Below are 20435 nucleotides of genomic sequence, written 5' to 3'. Positions count from 1 at the left end.
TATTATGAGTATTATAATTTAGATACGGGGTGGGGGTGGGGGTGGGGGTGGGTACGTTATTATTAATCCATTTGTAAAGGGGGGCTTCAACCAAATAAATTTGAGAACTGCTGAACTGGAGTACACATCCGGGACAAAATCCTGGATTTGACCATGTACTTCATATTTCCCAGAATTTGCACAAGAATTTTTTCTGATCTAAATAGCAATTGCAGCAGATAGAACTATTTTACAAACTGCTCATCCAAGTTAATACCTGAAGAAAGTTTGCAAGGTCAATCAGGTAGAGCCTTTTTGATATAACTTAGAGGAAAAGAAAGAGTGACTGGAGCTATCGACAACACACTTTAGTAATGTAGTAGAGAAGTGCATGACAAGGAACACTTCATCTTAAAACCATTCTTCCGAGCACCTCCCACATCTCTTATTTCAGGAGGTTTTTTTTGCAGATGAATCAATATTATTTTTCTCTAGAGGTACCATAGAAATGGTACATCGGAACAGGAGTAGGCCATTCAGCCTCTCGAGCCTGTTCGGTGACTCAGTTAGATCATGGCCTTAATACCCTTGCTTAACAAAAAGCTATCAATCGCAGTTTTGAAATTTTCAATTGACCTAGACTCAACAGCTTTTTTGTGTATAAGAGTATCATGTATGTAGACCATGTATACTAACTGTATAGTCACATAAGGTGTGCCACCAGAGGGCACTGCGGTGGGAGACCTGAGGGTCACCTGCATAGGTGCACAGGGCCCAGTATAAATGGCTGCCCACCATGCTTGTGCCTCACTCTGGAGTTACAATAAATGGGACTAAGGTCACAACAGCTCAAGTACAATACTAGACCTCGTGGTCTAGTATTAAAGACATAATATTCATAAGAGTATTAAAGACATAACATAGAGTTCCAGATTTCTACGACCATTTGTGTGAAGCAGTACTTCCTGCTATCACCCCTGTACAGCCGAGCTCTAAGTTTAAGGCTATGTCCCCTTGTTCTGGACTCTCTCACCAGAGGAACTAATTTCTCTCTATCTACCCTATCAAATCCTTTAATTGTCTTAAACACTTAAATTAGATCACACCTTAATCTTCTATATTCAAGGGAATACAAGCCTAGTCTATTTAACATGCCCTCATAATTTAATCCTTTTAGCCCTGATATCACTCAGCAAATCTGTGCTGTAACCCCTCCAAGGCCAATATATCCTTCCTGAAGTGCAGTGCCCAGAACTGAACAGTCTCCAGATGGGGTCTAACCAGAGCTCGGTATAACTGCAACATAACTTCTACCCCTTTGTGTCCAGCCCTCATGGAATAAAGACCATTAGCCGTTTAAATTATTCTTTGTACCTGTCCAATAACCTTTAGTGATTTCTGTACTTGGACCCCTAAATCTCTCTGCTCATCCACAGTTCTTAGCTTCTCGCCATTTAAAAAATACTCTGATCTATCTTTCTTGGTCCAAAATGGATGACCTCAAACTTTCTTACATTGGACTCCATCTGCCACAGCTTTGACCACACACTTAATCTATCGATACCATTGCAACTTTTTGCTCCCATCTACAATATTTACTGTGCCACCTAACTTAGTGTCATCAGCAAACCCTCTATTACCTTCATCCAAGTCATTTATAAATGTAGTGAAAATCTGAGGCCCCAGCACAGATCCTGGGGGACACCACTAGACACATCCTGCCAATTTGAGTACATACCCGTTATCCTTACTCTCTGTCTCCTACCTCCGAACCAATTCCTTATCCAAGCCTATAGGTTGCCTCCAATTCCATGCGCTCTCATTTTTGTTCAGTCTCTCATGTGGAACCTTGTCGAATGCCTTCTGGAATTCGATATAAATAACATCTTCATACACTCCCTTATCTACCACGTTTGTTACCGCCTCAAAAAAATTTAACTAGGTTTGTTAGACATGTCTTACCCTTTACAAATCCATGCTGGCTTGCTCTGATCAGCTCATATATGTCCAAAATGTTCAATCACTCTGTCCCCAATAATAGATTCTAGTAACTTCCCCACAAATTGGACGGTAGACTAATAGGCCTATAATCTCAGAGTTTATCTCTCCCACCCTTCTTAAATAATAGAGACATTGGCAGTTTTCCAAACCAAGGGGACAATTCCTAAAGAACTTGCTTTCAGCTGCATTAGAAGTCAATTAAGTTGATCACGTTTTGTCATTTTGTTTCAAAACATTCAAATATAATTATTTTAGCCACATTTGCAGAACCACATGTTTTTGGTCAGACAAGTCTTACCTTGCTCAAGAGTTCAGACACACCTCCTTCATTCAATGGAGCAAGTTTCGGTTTACCGATTTCTGAGTTTGCCTGCAGGAAAAATAGGGGAGCAGAATTTAACACTTTGGATCATCAAATCAGATATAAAGCTATTAGATTTAAATATGCTGATTTAATGCTAGTCTACAGTTAAAGATTTCCATATTATGTTAGAAGGCATCTAGGTAATTTACAAAAATTTAAATCAAGGAAAGCTGCAAAAAGAGTACAATGACTGGGAGGGAGTACGAGAGTCAATTAACAAAACCAACGGCAATAAAAATGGCTTTCACATTAGAAGTAAGAGAGCTTGCAGAGGGGGAAGGAGGTGCTAAGTAATTTCAACCAAGGGCCAACAGTAATTAAGTAAATATATAAATAAATAATCTGCGTAATTAATTAGATCTAAGGGGATAAAATTAAAATGAACTAAACAGAGAATACCAACATTGAAAGGATCTAAATTGCATTAAATAAAAATCTGATATACATAAATAATAGGAGTTATGGGGATACTAAAATTTAAAAGTTAATAAAAAAAGACTAATTAGTTATAAATTAATCTGAAATCAAGCTAAATCCATCTACTAAATATAATCTAGATCTCAAATAATTCTATTATATCTAGAATTCAATTACTATTAAGAAATAGATAAATTAATTAAAAACTAGAAATGGCAGTGCAGGCTATGTATCGGGACTGTGATGTGTGGGAGTTTGTGGACAATGTGATTGCCCCGGATTGCCACATCTGCAGGAAATGTCTCTGCCTTGAGACACTCCAGCTTGAGCTGGAGTGTGAGTTAGAGAGACACACAAGGCTAGGAGTGGAATATCTGGATAGTTTCCTCCAGAGTAAAATCACAGCTCAGAGGAAAGCACAGGTGCAGGAAGGGGAGGGGAGAATGCGACCATCAGTCACCAGGGTAGGGGGAACCGAGCACAGATAGAGGAGGAGACTCCGCAGACACTGGTTTTATCCGACAGGTGCTATGTATTTGGTATCTGTGAGGATAAGGAGATAGACTGAGGGGAGGATAGCCACAATGCTGACCTGGACAACATGAAGCAGAGGGCTGTCCAAAGGGGGAGGAGCAGAATTGGAAAGTTTGTAGTCATTGGGGACTTGATAATTAGTGCGATAGACAGCATCCTCTGCAGTCCCAGCCGAGGGACCAGGAAAAGACTTGCATTTATATAGCGCCTTTCATGACCATCGGACGTCCCAAAGCGCTTTACAGCCAATGAAGAACTTTTGAAGTGTAGTCTCTATTGTAATGTAGGAATCGCGGCAGCCAATTCGCACACTGCAAGCTCCCACATACAGCAATGTGATTACTAAAACAGATAATCTGTTTTAGTAATGTTGATTGAGGGATAAATATTGGCCAGGATACTGGGGATAACTCCCCTGCTCTTCTTCAAAATAGTGCCATGGGATCTTTTATAGCCACCCGAGGAAGCAGGTAAAGGATATCTTGGAGAAACTGGAGAGGAACTTGGAAAGAGAGGGGGAAGATGCAGTTATTGTGGTCCATATCAGGACCAATTACATAGGGCAGAAAATGGAGGAGGTCCTGCTAAGGGAGTATCAGAAGTTAAAAGGCAAGACCTCAGGGATGGTAATCTTAGGATATATTTGTAATAGTGCTGTTAGGGAGGGAGTTCCAGGATTTTTACCCAGAGACAATGAAGGAACAGTGATGTATTTCCAAGTCAGGATGGTGTGTGACTTACTAAAAAAGATATAGAGGCATTGGAGAAGGCGCAAAAAACATTGACTAGAATATCAGAACTGGGATCTTATATGGAAAGATTGAACAGGCTGGGGCTCTGGCCTGATGGAGGTCATCATGAAAGGGTCTGATAGGGTAGATATAGAGAAGATGTTTCCACATGTGGGGAAACCAGAACTAGGGGCCATAAGTACAAGATAGTCACTAATAAATCCAATAAAGAATTCAGGAGAAACTTCATTACCTAGAGAATGGTAAGAATGTGGAACTCTCTACCACAAGGAGTAGTTGAGGCAAATAGCACAGATGCATTTAAGGGGAAGCTAGATAAACACACGAGGGAGGAAAGAATTGAACGATACATTGATGGGGTTCGATGAAGCAGGGTTGGAGGAGGGTCGTGTGGAGCATAAATATCGGCATGGACCTGTTGGGCTGAATAGCCTATTTCTACACTGTAAATACTATGTAAAAACTTCTTTGAATACTGCCCGCTGTTGTCTGTAGGTTTACCCATTAACAGTACAACCCAGTTTACTATGGACAATTTAGTTCTCATGCCTTCGAAGCGTGCCTTAAATTTAAAACCGTTGTTTGTGACTCTCCCTTCTCTGCCTCAAACTCAGTCATAATATGGTCACTATTCGTAAGGTGGTCCAATTCAGATTCATTACGAATCAATAAATCTAGTATGGCATGTTCCCTTTTCAGTTCTAAAACAGATTAGGAATAATTTTGACTTTGGGTGGTAATGCAAAACGGGCTATATCAGCCGCCCGTTATACATCACTCCCGATTTTTTTCGATTGACTTCAAAGGAATTGAAAATCGGGAGATGTATACTGGGTGGTTGATCCTCGATTGCTGGTTTTACACTGTCACCCAAAGTCAGCATTGTCTCCATTGTTCCAGAAAACGGTTCCCAGTACATTCATTGCCTTTACTACTTCAGCAGTTCTGCTCTCCTAGTCTGTGTGAAAATCAAAATCTCCCATTATAACCACATTGTTTCCGTTTTAGGCTTCCCTAATCTCTGTATTTATACATCTCCCCACCACAGCATTATTGTCAGGAGGTTTGTGGACAACTCTCACCAGAAACTTCCATTCTTTGCTATTTTTTAAAATTCCAACCATACTGTTTCCATTGCCTGTTTACTCTTACAGTGACAGCAGTGGAAGAAATGGTTTTCAGTGCCGTTTATCAATAGTGCTTTGCCTCCTCCTTTCCCAATTTCCCCATCCTTTATAACGATCCTATAGCCTGGATAATTTAACTCCCAGTCATGCCCAGTTTGGTCTAGGTCTCTGTAATAGCCCCTACCCTTTAAGCTGAATTTGTGCTTCTAACGCATTTGTTTTATTTTTTATACTACATTCATTTGTGTACAGAATTTTTATTTGGGTAACTGTCTCCACCCTGCTCATATGCACTGATGGTATTTTTCTCACATTTTTAGTTGTTGATGCTCTGTATGTTGCTATACAGGTACAGCGTCGAAAATCCAGAGTTCCGGAATCCGGACACCGGGACGATCGGTGGCAGGGTCGTCTGGAATCCGGAAAATGTTCCACAATCCGGACCCCCGCCTCGGGCCACCGCCGACCTCTTACCCGCCTCTTATGTCGCTGCCGCCGACCTCGTCCCCATCTCCAGCCGCCTCAGGCCGCTGCCGACCTCATCCCCGCCTCGGGCCGACCGCCCCCCCACCCCTCGGCTCCCCACTCCTCCCCTATCTACCTAACTTGGCCCAGGCATTTCCAGACTCGGGATTTCGGAAAGATATTTAAAAGTCCGGAAATACACAGAATCCGGAGCGGTCTCGGTCCCGAATTCTCGACGCTGTACCTGTACAGGCAAATTTTTGGCCCAAAATTTGGTGTCAAAGTAACAGCAATGCTAACAGCACTAGCTGTTATTGATGCACTAATGCCACAGCAAATTCAGGCGAGGGCAGGTGCGCTTAAAAGTGGAAGTCGAAAAGTTGCTGCTGGAGATGTAGTGCTCCACCGCTAGCTTTGAGAAAATAGCTGACATCTCTCCGTCTGGCTCACCATTGAAATGCTATGAGTGGTGTGAAGTTGCTGTACTTGCACGGTAGATACAAAGTAAACTCGCCACAGAAAGTCAAGTCATTTCAAGTCCTAAGTATCCTTTTTATGATGTAATAAATGTTAATTAATGCCAGTCCACCTCTCTGCCATTGAAAATTAAGTAATTCAAGTGTGGTGTCCCATTCCTTCAGATTTTAATTACTGTTGGAGATTTGTTCAATTAAATTTACAGTTTTAACAAACTTTTTTTCTTTCTCTCTTAATCCAATCTTTCTTTCCCTCTCTTTCTGTACCTGATTTGACATTGAAGTCACCATTCTAAATTATACTTCATTCTCAGTCCTCAGGCTAGTAATGTCAGAATCCTTAAATCTGATTGGTTAAGGAGATACACAGTTGCTTGCCCCATTCATTCTGATCCCAGATGCCCTGTAGAGGGCACCATGCCATTTCTATCTCACACATCCAGCAACTTGCAGGGAAAAATATCGGCAACATTAAACAGGCATGGGTAAGTCTAACTAACAGTGAGCGTCGTTCATTGGCCTGCCATAGCAATCTTGAGGCCAATATGTTCTTATTTTTCAGCACTCCTTTATTTTTAATGGATATTTTATTATTTCCTATAACCGTTTCTGTTCCCAGACTGTTGATGATCTTTATACAACATTTTGAACTCTGATCTTTGCTCTTATCCCTTTTTTGATCTTTAGGTTACTACTACTTCTACCCGGACCCATCCCCGCACCCCTTTACTGGTTTGAAATCGTCTCCACAGCCCAATTTATCCTTTCTGCTAGGACTTTGGTCCCAGCTGGGTTCAGGTGCAGCTCATCACACCACTTTTTCAGCAACCCATTTCAATGCGAGGCAGTGACCATGGAGAGGGATTAGATTGGTGGTCAGGGTACATAATTTGTGGTGGGGTGGATGATGATGGCACTTTCCCTAATCACCACGTCAGTATAACATCTTTGATGAACTCCAGCAGGTTAGTTAAACATCAACCCACTCCCACCCAAATCCTTGCCAACCGATCATAATTAAATTATGTTCACCCACTAGATCTCTCAGGAATGCTTCTAAGACTTTCTATACAACTTAAACTTACAGGCAAACTGATGGGTTTAATGGCTTCCAGGTATTTCGCTGGACTTTTTTTTTTAAAAACAGGTTGAGGGATATAGTAAATAGGTGGGTTTGAGATCAATCGAAAAAGACAAGAATAGTGACCTTTTGCTGTTCCTAACATGTCTTCCGTTAACACATTACAAAACATGAAGAGAACTCCCCTGGCCTTTGATCGTGGGTGGTTTGATCATGGAGTATGTTGTTACATAGCATCATAACGAAGACCACCTATTTCCACCTCCATAACATCTGTCTCCATCCATGCCTCAGCTCATCCACTGCTGAAGCCTTCATCCATGCCTTTGCTACCTCTAGACTTGACTATTCCAACGCACTCCAGACTGGCCGCCCACATTCTACCCAAGTAAACTAGAGGTGATCCAAAACTTGGCTGCCCATTTCCTAACTCGCACCAAGTCCCACTCACCCATCACCCCTGTGCTCACTGACCTACATTGGCTTCCAGTTAAGCAACGCCTCGATTTCAAAATTCTCATCCTTATTTTCAAATCCTCTATAGCCTCACTCCTCCCTATCTCTGTAATCTCTTCCAGCCTCACAACACCCCCACCCCCCTCACCCAGTGATGTCTGCGCTCCTCTAATTCTGCACTCTTGAGCATCCCTGATTATAATCACTCAACCGTTGGTGGCCGTGCATTCTGTTACCTGGACCCTAAGCTCTGGAACTCCCTGCCTAAACCTCTCCACCTCTCTGCCTCTTGTTCCTCCTTCAAGACGCTCCTTAAAACCTACCTCTTTGACTAAGCTTTTGGTCACTAATTTCTACTTATGCGGCTTGATGTCAAATTTTTTCTCTCATAATACTCCTGTGAAGCACCTTAGGACATTTCACTACATTAAAAGACGCTTTATAAATACAAGTTATTTTTGTTGTTGAATTGATATCACCTACATCACAGATTTCTTACATTTGGGTTTGGAGTGCTTTTGATACATCAGGGCAAGAATAGGGCCAGGGGGTGGCCCTTGAGGTTGGGCTGCAGACCTACAAAGCTAAGCTTGACTCAGTTCTGATTATGCTGCTTGTGCAGCATTTTGAGCTTCCTGGATACCAAACACTTGAGAGGTCTGCCTTGGAGAAGGCTATGATTTGCTGCAGCAGGAGACTTGGGGCCCCCCGGATATACTAATCTGTGGTCCCCTGTGCCTGTGTTACTGTGTTCTATTATGCTCAGCTATGTTCAGTTACTCTTCCCTTTGTGCTTTTTGTTGTCTCTTTTTATACCTTTCACTCTCTCTTTTGTCTCTCTCTGTTACTTTATTCCTGTGATTGTTACTCCTAGTACTTTCTCTGTTACTTCAGGGACCCCTGTAAACTGTGTTCTCTCACTGATTTGCAATTGCCTCCATGTGTCATCATAGGCGGTCCCTCGAAACGAGGATGACTTGCTTCCACGCCAAAAAGGATGAGTTCACAGGTGTTTCGAATGAAGGATCCGAACTACATCCTTCAAGGGTGGAAGATGCCTGTGCATGTATTTTTTTTAATGTGTCATGGCCGTTGCACACCAGCCACCACACAGGCTTGACAGAGCGAGGTCTTGGTCCAGTGGCAAGGATTAACCAAGAACACTGGAGACCAGCTCTGCTGCACGGACCTAGTGCGCACACATATCGCAGTGTGGGCTGGCCCGTGCTGCCCCTGGGCCCCTGGCCCCGAACTCACGCGTCCCCTGGGCCCCGATCACATCCCTCCACAGTCTCTCGCCGCTCCTTCGCCCCGACCTCGCCGCTCCTGCTCTATCTGCCCACGCTCCAATCACCGACCTGGACCTTGCTGTCGTCACTCTCCATGTGTACTCCACTTCCAGCGGTGGAAAGCCTGCACCCTCCCTAGTTTTTTTTTGTGCTGGTGGGCCCAGTGTACTTTGCCAGCATTTTCATTTTTAACTTCAAGACTGATCCACAGGTCTTCATCGCTCCCATTTTTATCACCCTTTTCTTTAGCCATCCCATTGCCTTAGCTGTTCACATGCTCCATTTCTTTAGCGTATTAATTTCTTCGTTACTTCTTTCCATCACTTTAATGAGTTGACCTGTTACATCATCAAATCAGTCCACTGATACTTCCTCTATGTTTGGCTGTTCTTCCCGCTCTCATTTTTTTCTGATTCTATTAATATGCTTCGTCATCTCTTATTCTTTTAGTTCTGAACGGTATGAGCCCATAACATCAACTGTCTGTTCTCTCCACAGAATTACCTGCTGTGCACTTCCAGCATTTTCTATCATTGTTTCAGATTTCCATCAACTGACAACTTGACCTTTCATTGCGACTTCTTCAGGAACTGTGGGTCCTGCTGGATTAAGTCATGTATTTACTCTGAGTTTATTTTATAATCTGCGTGAGAAATATCTTACGCAGAGGTACCGGCTGAGGCAGCAGTGAAACCAGATACCGCAAAGATAGAAATAGTCTCCGTCACTGAAGATGTTCATTTAAATTAAAAATAAATGCAGCTTTCACTTTCCTGGAAAATTGTATTGCAATGTTTCCTTAAAATATTAGCAAGTTCAGTTAAACGAAGGAGAAATGTTAATGAGTTTCTTTATCATCTACATCAGAAGAGTTGAACCCAATGAAGTTGCTGTCACGGAGAAAAAAATCCCATTAATTTGCTGGTCATTCAGACCACTCTACTGCGTTGTCATCATTTTCACACTGCCTCTCTTTCCTGTGTTTTTCAGGAAATGCAGTACTTTGAGTCTGAACTGTCTGGTGCAATTCTGCCCCCTTCTCTTTTGTGGATCCATTACAGCTGTAACTTATTGATTATTTTCCGCAGTCTTTTGGGAGACTAGCTATTTGTTTCTAATTAATGAAATTAAACAGTCTATGTAGCTGCTGTAACATTGTGATAAACATGATACTGTACTCCAGGGAGGAATAGCTTCATTTTGATATGCAAAACAAATAGACAAAGCTTTAATTTACCAGATTTAAATTAAACTCACTTTCCTTCCTGATGAAGTAAATTCTGCCTTTTCAAATTCTGCCACTTGCTCCAAGAGTTCTCTGAAGTGAAATGAAAGGAAAATACAAATTATAACAATTAAACCTGTTCTTGAGAGATTGTTTTTCAAAATTGGAATAGCTGTAATTTTATATCTGATTAAAAAGATCTTTGTATCAGCATTAAAATAAAAATGTATATACACATGGGGCTGGATTTTCCGGTGATGTCCACCTCTGTTTTCTCCCCGGAGGGACGACAATGGCGGCGGTGAGCTCTTCCGGGCAGGCGGCCAGCTTCCAGCGGCCTGCCGGGGTTTTCGGGGCCGGTTTCGGCGGGACGTGGAGCATTACTGCCCGGAAGAACCGAACAGGTGTGCAACGCCCCTGGTTGCGACACCAGCTCCATTTTTGGCTCCCGCCTGATCCATGGCGCTCCATCGAACGCTGTGCAGGGACCGCTTGTGAAAGTGGCCGGGCCGAGCTGTAGCGGCTGCAGTGAGATAAATAGTGCTGACCTCGGGTAAAGGGTGATTGTTTTTTTATTTTATTTTCTTTGTGATTTATATTGTAGTGGCGTGAGGTATTTATTGGGAATGTTTTTGGTGGGTTTCTTTCAGGGTTTTTTTTTTCTCTACAGGCCTCTCTTAGAGCACTCCGAGGCCGGCTGTTTAGCTGGGGATTTTTCCATGCTCAGCCGGCCTAGCGCCCTAAGAGAGGTTAACACCTCCCTTAGCGCTCCGCCCCACACTCAGGGCCCTGCTGCCCAATTTTGCAGCCTGAGGCTCAAACTGTTCCCAGGCACAAACTTTACCGCCCCACCGCCATTACTGCCCCAAAATGAGCAAACCGAAAATCTAGCCCATGGGCTTTTACTAGTTAATGCTATCCTTTATCAATTAGTATTTGCTTTCTGCATGTTGGTGAATGCACTGTTTTATAATGACAGCAGTGTTATACCAAGCAGTGCATAATGTATTATCTATTGCCTATGTACAGGCCCCAAGCCTCGGCAGGACTCGCGCACCTTCCCAAATTATGTTCCTTGATCTTCATCAAGCCTCCTAATTTAATCGGTGCCGTGCTGCTTGCCCTCAATGCCATCACTCTCAGGAGATCCTCTAGTAATGTATTTAAAAGGCTTGCTTCAGCATGAATTCCTGGTTGTGTAACATTTACCTCTTGTAACTTGCACATTTTCTTCCGTTAGTGACACTTGTGTCATGTTATTTCCATCACTTTAATCCCAATAAAATTTTTCTGTTTTTCCATTGTTTTTAAACTTACTACATCACTTGGTTTCTATGGTAAGTGGACCTCCCAGTTTCCTGCCTAGTTGGCATTGTAAGCCTTCGAATCATAGAATAAAAATTACAGCACGGAAGGAAGCCATTTCAGCCCATCGTGTCCACGCCGGCCGACAAAGAGCTATCCAACCTAATCCCACTTTACAGCTCTTGGTCCATAGCCCTGTAGGTTATGGCACTTCAAATGCACAGCCAAGTACTTTTTAAAATGTGATGAGGGTTTCTGCCTCTACCACCTTTTCAGGCAGTGAGTTCCAGACTTTACCTTCGAGGTACATTTTTTATATATTTTAAAAAGACTATTAAAATGTAATTTTTGTTGTCTATCCAATTGTTTGCACTGCTGCCTCTACCACTGCAGCTTTCAGACCAGACCAGGGAGGGCGATGGGATAGAGCGAAGCAAGACGGGTAGGGGAGGTGAGGCACAAGGAGATGCAAGGAATAAGGGAGATGAGGAGATAATGGGAAGAGGTTGGGGAGGAGACATGGGGAAAGTGAATTTAGGGCTGCATCCTATTTGTGTTTCTTACTGGTGCCAACCTGCGCCGTGGGCATATTCCACCCTTACATGCTGCCACCCTCACCTTGCCCCATGACACGATACTGCCAGGGGTGAAAGAGGGTGGAAAATGGAGCATAGCTGGGGGGAGGATCAGGAAGTGATACACAACTGGGTAGCTAGGATTAACACACTCGATGGGAGGACACAAACAGAGCATAGTGGCAGGCTGGGGCAGGCACCGGAAGGAGAGGAAGCTGGGCTGCAGAACATTTAGCAGAGGAAGAGGAGGGCTGCAGTACGCCCGAGGTGTAAAGAACACAAATACACTCTAATCGCAAGACGGATAGTGGTGCTGCTCACAGTCATTTGGAAGTTGCACCATTGCGACTGGGGTGCTGATGTACAGGTGCAGCACACGTTTGCTGAATGGATTTGAGAGTTAGCCAAAAAGCCGAAAATCCAGCCCAAAGCCTAATTACAGGCAGTTCCGCTCTAAGCTTTCAAATTAGAAACACGTTATATAAATAATATTGCAGTGCAGCAATAAAAAGGAGCACAAAGGCATGCAGTAAAACAAACACAGAAAAATGTAAAAAAGTGCATCAATGGAGAGGGAGGAGCGGCACAGTCTCCAAGTGTTTAATTTATTATTTACACTATTTTGGATATAATCCAATCTATCAACTTTAAATATTAATTTGTAATCAAACTAAATCCATTTACTAATTGTAATCTAGACCTTAAGTGATTTTATTCATTCTAGAAATAAATTACTAGCAACAATAAATAAACAAAAATGTCAACTCAGGCAGTGTGCCAGGAATTGAGACTATCCCAGATGACCAAACCTAGAGAGAATGTCTCTACCTTGAGACATTCCAGCTCAGAGTCATTGAGCTGGAGATCCTCCAACACATAAGGGAGGGGGAGGAATTTACTCCAACACCCAGTCACACCTCACAGGAAAACACAGGTGCAGCAAGGGGGACTGTGACTCAGTAGGCAGGTACAGGGAACCTAGGGGAGGCAAAGAAGGAGGTACTGCAGTCACTAATCCTGTCCAGCAGGTACAATGTGCTTGCTGTACATCTAGGCTGACACTCTCGGTGCAGTGCTGAGGGCCCAGGGGCAGCACGGGCCAGCCCACCCTGCGATATGTGTGCGCACTAGACAGTTGGTCTCCAGTCGTCTTGGGTAATCCTTGCCACTGGACCAAGACCTAGCTCTGTCAAGCCCGTGTGGTGGCCACCACACGTTAAAAAAATCCACGCACAGGCATCTTCCACTTTTGAGGACCTTCATTGAAACACCTGTGAACTCATCCTTTTTTGACGTGGAAGCAAGTCATCCTCGTTTCGAGGAACCGCCTATGATGATGATGACCTACTGTCTGTGGAGATAAGGATGAAGGTTGCAGGGATGATGGCTAGAATGTTAAACATGGCACTGTGGGCCAGGAGGCAATTAAAGGGAGGAAGCAAAATAGAAAAAGAAAGGTTGCAGTGATAGGAGATTAGATAACTTATCATCGTTTGCCGTCACTACAGAGAATCTAGGAGGAAGACTTGCCTACCTGGTGCCAGGGTAAGGGATAGCTCGAAGCAACTGAAGAGGTACTTGGAAAGAAAGGGGGGGGGGGGGGGGGAAGAGAGGGGATGCAGTTGTCATCGTCCATAACGGAACCAATGCCATTGGAAAGAACAGGGAAGAGGTCCTGCTAAGGGATTGTCACGAGTCAGGAACTCAATTAAAAAACAGAATCTCACGGGTGATAATCTCGTGATTACTGTCCGAGCCTTTTAATTGGCATAAGCGTAAAACAGATCAGGAAGGTGAAGGTGTGGCTGAAAGAGTGGCATGAGAAGGAGGTGTTCCATTTCATGGGACACTGGCACCAGTACTGGGACAGGAAGGAGCTATACCACTGGGTAGAGCTGCACCTGAACCAGAATGGGACCAAGATCCTAGCAGAAAGGATAAATAGGATTGTAGATAAGACTTTTAACTAGTAAAATGTCAGGGAAAGGAGTGGTGGAGGAGAGAGAAGGGGAGGGATTTGGTAGAAATAATCTCAAGATAAAAGAAATGATGAGAGTAAAGGCCAGACCAAGGAAAGGTACAAGGGTGGCATAAACTGACATGGAACAGATAAAGTTATAGAACATTACAAAATAAGTTAAAATATAATTAATAAAATCAAATTAAATCATCTGTACAGCAATGTACACAGAATCCAAAACAAAACGTGGGAACTGGAGACAATAATTCGTAGACAGGAACCAGACGTAGTAGGGATAACTAAAACATGGCTGCATAAAGAGCAGAACTAGTAGTTAAATATTACAAGATATAATGTATTTAGAAACGATTGGGAAAGAAGGGTAGGATAACTGTACAAATTAGAGGCAGTAGAAAAAAGGACATAAGTAACATTGAGAGAAACTGAATCCATATAGGATAAGAAGGGATTGTTTACGCTAATAGGGGTGTTTACAGACCACCTAATAATGGAAGGGAAGTGGAGGAGGAAGAAATATGTAAGAAATGAGTAAAAGACATAGGGCCCGAGGTTGGTCGACTTACCGCCGGCTGCCGCCGAGTTTTCTCAGCGGTCTCAAATGTTTTCTGGGCGCTCTCCCCTCCGAATAAGTTTGGTGAGGTTCTCACGCCGGTGGGGAGAGAAGACTGCTGGGAAGCGTCCACTAGCGTGCCGGCATGCAACGCCAACAGAAGTCCTCCCGTCCGCGCTCCCCAGATTGGTCTGGGCGGTCCTCCGCTCCAGCAGCAGAAGAGACCACCGCGTGGAGACAGGTCTTACCTGAACGGTAAGTATGAAAACCTGCAAGAAACGGATGGTGCACTTGTTTTCTTCATTTCTTTTGCAGGGATTTTGGTCGATGGGGTCCTCTGAAGGATTTCTAGTAGTTTTTTTTAATGTTTTGAAAATGTTTTATTTTTGCTGTCCCCCCTCCCTGGGCCCAACTCTATCCTCAGCGTTACTTTGCCGAGGATCGCATTTGCCACCCAGAATACGACCTATCAGCCGCTGCTGCCCAGAATCGGCATGCAAGGCCCATTTTTTCACCAAACTTCCGCCCAAATTACCGTCAGGATCTTAGCGGTCCCTTCGACGGTACTTGGGCGGAACTTAGATTTCACCAAACGCGGGCCCATAGAATGATAATCATGGGAAATTTCAACTACCCCCGAATAAACTGGCAAGAGGTAGTGAAAGGGGAAAAGGGAATGGAGTTTTTACAGTGTGTACAGGACCCCTTTCTTATTCAGTATGTAAGAAGCTCAACAAGAGAGGAATCATTGCTGGATCTAGTAATGCAAAATGAACAAGAGCAGATAAGAGAAGTAAGCATGGGAGAGCATCTAGGCAATAACAATTACAACATAATAAGGTTTAAGATAATGATTGAGAGACATGTAAGACAAAGACTAAAGTAAACAGATTGGAAAAAGGCTAATTTTGAGGGGCTGAGGGAACTAGGGAAGGTACACTGGAAATAAAATATTAATAAAGAGACTGTTCATTGTTAATTTTAAATGCGATTGATAGATTTTTGTTAACCAAAGTTATTAATGGATGTGGGGCAAAGGTGGGTACATGGAGTTCGGTCACAGATCACATGGTCTCATCGAATGACTAAACAGGCTCAAAGGGCTAAATTCTTTTCCTGTATTCCTACAGAACAGCAGTGGGAAATATTTAAAAAGGTGATCAATATAGTTCAGAAGTATATTCTGCTAAAAAAAACAAGAACAAACTAACCAGTAATGAAGCACCATGGATGAATAATAAGGTACAGGTAAAACTGAAACTGAAGACGGCATACACTAAGCACATAGACAATAAAAGAGAGGATGACAAAAGAGAATACGAAGAGGTTAGGAAAGTAGTAAAAAAAAAATTAGTAAGGCAAAGAGGAAATATGAAATGAAGTTATCAAAGAATATAAATAAATATAGTATTCTACAAACACATAAATAACAAAAGGAAAACCAGAATGGGAATCGGGCCATGAAGGGATACACAAGATAAACTCACAGTAATGACAGCGAAATGGCAGAAATATTGACAGTTACTTTGCCTCAGTTTTTACCAGTCGGACTAACAAAGTGGTCATTGTGGAAGCGAAAGTCCGTATTACCCAAATACCTTGCTATTCTGGGCTAAAAGCTAAAACATCTTTCTGCTGAGCATGGATTTTACATTGGCTAAGAGGATTTTGGGGAAAGGATGCCTTCAGGGGAAAGATATCCCTTCAGGGATGTGGTGGCTGGTGTGCAATGGCCACCCCATGTTAAAAGAGTTCACGCACAGGCATCTTCCACCGTTTAAAATGAGTTCATCAGTCACCTGAGTACTCATTTTTAGTGTGGAAGCAAGTCATCCTCGACCCCAAGGGACTGCCTACGATGGTGATGAATAGTAGGATGTGCAAGAGTCAAGCAGCCATATCTAATAACTCTGTTTAGGGAGGGGAATGTTTTATTGCGGCAGTAAATCAATTAGAAGAGTTGGAAGCCTGGTTGTTTAGTTTATGTTGTTATTCTGTGGCATTTGTATCTTTGAAATGCCATGATTTATTGGTAGTATGTATGGAATGTAGTGATCAAAGGTAAACTTAGTGGAAGAAATGTAAAGAAACACTGTTTAGCAGCTCACACTGGAATCATGGATAGTGTGATGTTTCAGCAGCTCCCATACTGGTTTTGTGTAGTATGAAAAGACTTGTGCACTCGTACAGATTGTGGATAGTATGAGGTTTCAATAAAGACCTGATGCATTACTACAACGGAGTGTGTGTGTAATCTGACGTTTAAGCAACGAAACGAAAAAGAACAAGAAAGCAGTCCAACAGAATCATGACATTAAAAGAATAGACCAAAAAAGGATATCAAGACATTTTAGATAGAAAGGAGGGAGATAATTGATAAATAAGTCAAATCCCAGAAAATAAAATCCCAGATCCATATACATTGCATTTGTGCACTTAAAGAAGCTAAGGACGAGATAGCAGAGGCACTATATATAGGGTGGACAGCTAATGTCATTCCTGCAATCAAAATGGAAGATAGAATGAATCCGGGGAACTATAGACCAGTTAGCTTAACATCAATGGTAGGAAGGATATTGAATCTTTATTCAAAAATGCAATAGAAAAACATCTAGAGACCAAAAATATTATAAAGAATAGTCAGCACAGATTTCAAAAGGGAAAGTCATGTTTGACCAACCTTATTGAATTATTTGAAGAAGTAGCAGAAAGAGTAAACAAGGGTAATGCAGTGGATGTAATATATGTGGACCTTCATCATCACCGTCACCCCAATCAACTTAAAGTTGCCAAAATGAGGAGACATTGGGTGAAATTCAAGACAGTTGCTGGAGGATGGAGTATTTGTCACAGGATCCTTCCAGTACCCCTCTACCAAACAGTTTCCTGTGAGCAATCTTTATAAAAACACTATGCACTTTGATTTTCCGTGAGCAACACCATAGATCAAGTATTATAAAAATGTTGTATCTAACCAGTTTTATCACACTTTTTGAGTCACACCTAGGAATCACACTTGGTTATGCCAATTTATTCCCGATGATTAGTCAATATTCCACTTAAATTAAATTATTTCTAGCCAATTGGCTGATAAGCAATTTTATTAATTTTTCCCAAAATGTATTAATTGTAATTTGGTCATAACCCAAAATGTCTTCGGAAAATGTTTTTGTTGGCCATCTTTCCCCTCAACCTGTCTACAGGTTCAAACTAAAGAATAATAAAAATATTATATTATTGCATATTTCACAGCAATGATTAAACTTGGCTATAAAATTAATATTTGATCGCTCAATAATATATTTTTATTATTCTTTAGTTTGAACCTGTAGACAGCACTCTTAAAAGTCTAGGTTCGTCGTTAATATTTTTCCCACGGCCATCATTCTATGCCTGTAGTTCCCTGAATACTGCGATCTGGGTGTGTAGAATGAAGAATTTCACAGTATGCATCAGTATAATTCTCTCCATACTGATTTCAAAACCCTCTAGGATACTAATACAGATAAAGTACTTGGATAGAAAGTCAGTATTTTCCTCCTTAGTGAATATTTTTAGAAAAAAATATCTATTTTTCCCTTCATCTTCAATTCATTCACCACTTTTAGCCTTGGATAGCAAATCTATCCCCAAAACATGTTTTAAACTTTCACATTGAAAAAGTGGTTAATTATTAAACGCCTTTGTTATGTTCATATCTAGTGCCCTTATTCCAATTCCCTTATCCCACTGAAATTTACCCTCCTGAAATAATTTATGCGCTAATCTTCACTGGTGCCAATTCTATGTTGTGATCACTTGTAACTAGTGTCGCTGAGGAACATGGACAGAGGTCTTTAATCAGCTTGCTAGTATCGTTCAAAATACATGAATAAAGTAGAGATTATGAACAGTGTATTCAAACTACACATGTTTTCAGGGAGAGGTTAATTTTAGAAAAATGTGTATTTCACATTTAGCAGACTGTTGAAACTTTTAAGATTGTACCATCTCCTCTCATGGAATAGATGGGGACAAATTTATATCCTGTAATGCATTCAAAATTGTTTTCTGAGTCAGTGCATAAGCCCTACAAGGAAAAGTGAAATACTGAGCTTGGGTTCTGGGCAATGAACAGGAAGTGAACAACACAAGGATGGGAGAAAAAAGAGATATGTGATCAGAACATAATTAGCTTTAACCTTAGAATGGAGCACAAACAAATAACATTGATTGAAGAGCAAACTTCAGAGCGATTAAAAAAAAAAAGAACTTAACCGGATAAATTGGAGGTAAAACAGCAGGGCAGTGGGAAATATTTAAGTGCGGGATTGGTATAGCACAGTCTAGGATTATTCAAATGAGGGGGAACAGAGGCTTCATTTAGGGCCACAATTGGATTAGGCTAAAAAAAAAAAGGGTATGACAAAGCTAAATGCAACGACACAAAACAGAATTGTGAGAAATACTGTAACAAATAAATAGAAATAAAATGTGAGGTAATGAGAGCCAAGAGCGTGTGTGGAAAATACTCACAGCCATAGGGAAATGGAAATGTTTTTTTTTTAAATACATGAGAAAACAGCATAATTTGGCGTCAGTCGTAAAAAGAACATGGTGAGATTATTATGATAGAGCTGCTTAATGGGTGGTTTGCTTCAGTACTTATGGGTTAGAAGCTGGCCTGAGAGGCAAAGAACATGTGGGGTGGACTGGAGCAAATTAGTGTTGGCCGGGAACAGAGCAAGAGCAGTGCATGGCAATTCGGGTGGAACGGAAAATCACCTCCAAGGGTTGGTCAGAGGTTGGGCCTCAGGAGGCAAAAATTAATAGATCAATTTCCAATAGGAACTGAGCATGTATATACATGTGTTAAAAATATGTTTTTTTCTTCATTTTTTTTTAATATGTTTATAAATTCAAAATTTTTAATCTGTCTAATGGAATAAATGGGTAAAAAGATTTAAAAAATATTCAGTGAGTTTGATTTTTATTGGCAGATTTTGCTCAGTTTTGTTTCTGATTGGTTGCAGCCAAAAGATTTTGAGAATTTTTTTTGATTAGATTGGTTCTGCTTTGCAATATATTGATACAGTTTTGATGCACTACTGTACATGAAATATTTGTTGTTGCATGCCTGTCATGTTAGAATTTTATTTTTTAGGCATATATAATCAGCTGGCTAAAGAAATAGGGAAAAACTGGCTGATTCTGTGGAGATTTCTAGTCATATTTAGACAGGTAAGAAAAGGTATCAGAGGTTAGAGTTTCCGCTTTAGGTACAATCCGGAAATTGCTTAGGCAAAAATTCGCTTGCATAATCACAATCATAAAATCTTCCATGAACAAGGGCAATTGGGTAGAACGTGTTTGTTTCTATATTTTCCTTTCCATTAAAAAGTATTCCTCGATGTAGTTAAGGGTGGTAACCTGGTGCCATTTTATTAATACAGCTGAAAACGGGTTTATTGCCAAAAATAAGCATTTTTAACAAGTTTCTAGTTCCCTGCCCATGAGTAACCTCAGAAAAATCACTGAAAATGACTATTAAAAACTATACTGAAACATTTCATAGTTCCACTGGTGTACACTAATCCGTTTCTTGGTAAATTAAATATTTTTGACATGACAAAAATGTTTAAATGTGCCCACGCACCTAAGAAAATGAGTGCAAGTTAAAAAGAGCCTTCCCGAACCAACGCAATCGTCAGAAACTCGCTATTTTGAACTGGGGCGGGGTCAGTTTTGTGGGTGGAGCCTGGTTCAGCGAATTAAATATCAAATCAGCATAATAGATAGCATAAAACATGAAAGCAAGTAGTTTTGGGCGTAACTCACTTACATCTAAATTTCCCTGATTCGGCCGATTCCAGCCAAAT

General features: G+C 41.5%; 1 protein-coding gene across 1 annotated transcript in view; it reads right to left on the bottom strand.

The window, feature by feature from the left end:
* The window catches only part of lztfl1 (leucine zipper transcription factor-like 1), a 59442-nt gene that overhangs the window by 22980 nt on the left and 16027 nt on the right, over positions 1 to 20435 (bottom strand). Inside the window, exons 4-5 of the mRNA XM_070880399.1 lie at positions 10199 to 10259; positions 2279 to 2350 (exon numbers count right to left, since the gene is read on the bottom strand). Of these exons, the coding sequence (XP_070736500.1) occupies positions 2279 to 2350; positions 10199 to 10259 (133 nt within the window). The remainder of the gene's footprint in view (positions 1 to 2278; positions 2351 to 10198; positions 10260 to 20435) is intronic.

This window comes from Pristiophorus japonicus, chromosome 5, assembly GCF_044704955.1.
Source record: "Pristiophorus japonicus isolate sPriJap1 chromosome 5, sPriJap1.hap1, whole genome shotgun sequence".
Lineage (NCBI taxonomy): Eukaryota > Metazoa > Chordata > Chondrichthyes > Pristiophoridae > Pristiophorus > Pristiophorus japonicus.
Note: the sequence above shows the minus strand (reverse complement) of the source record. Positions and strands in the feature narration are given on the sequence as shown.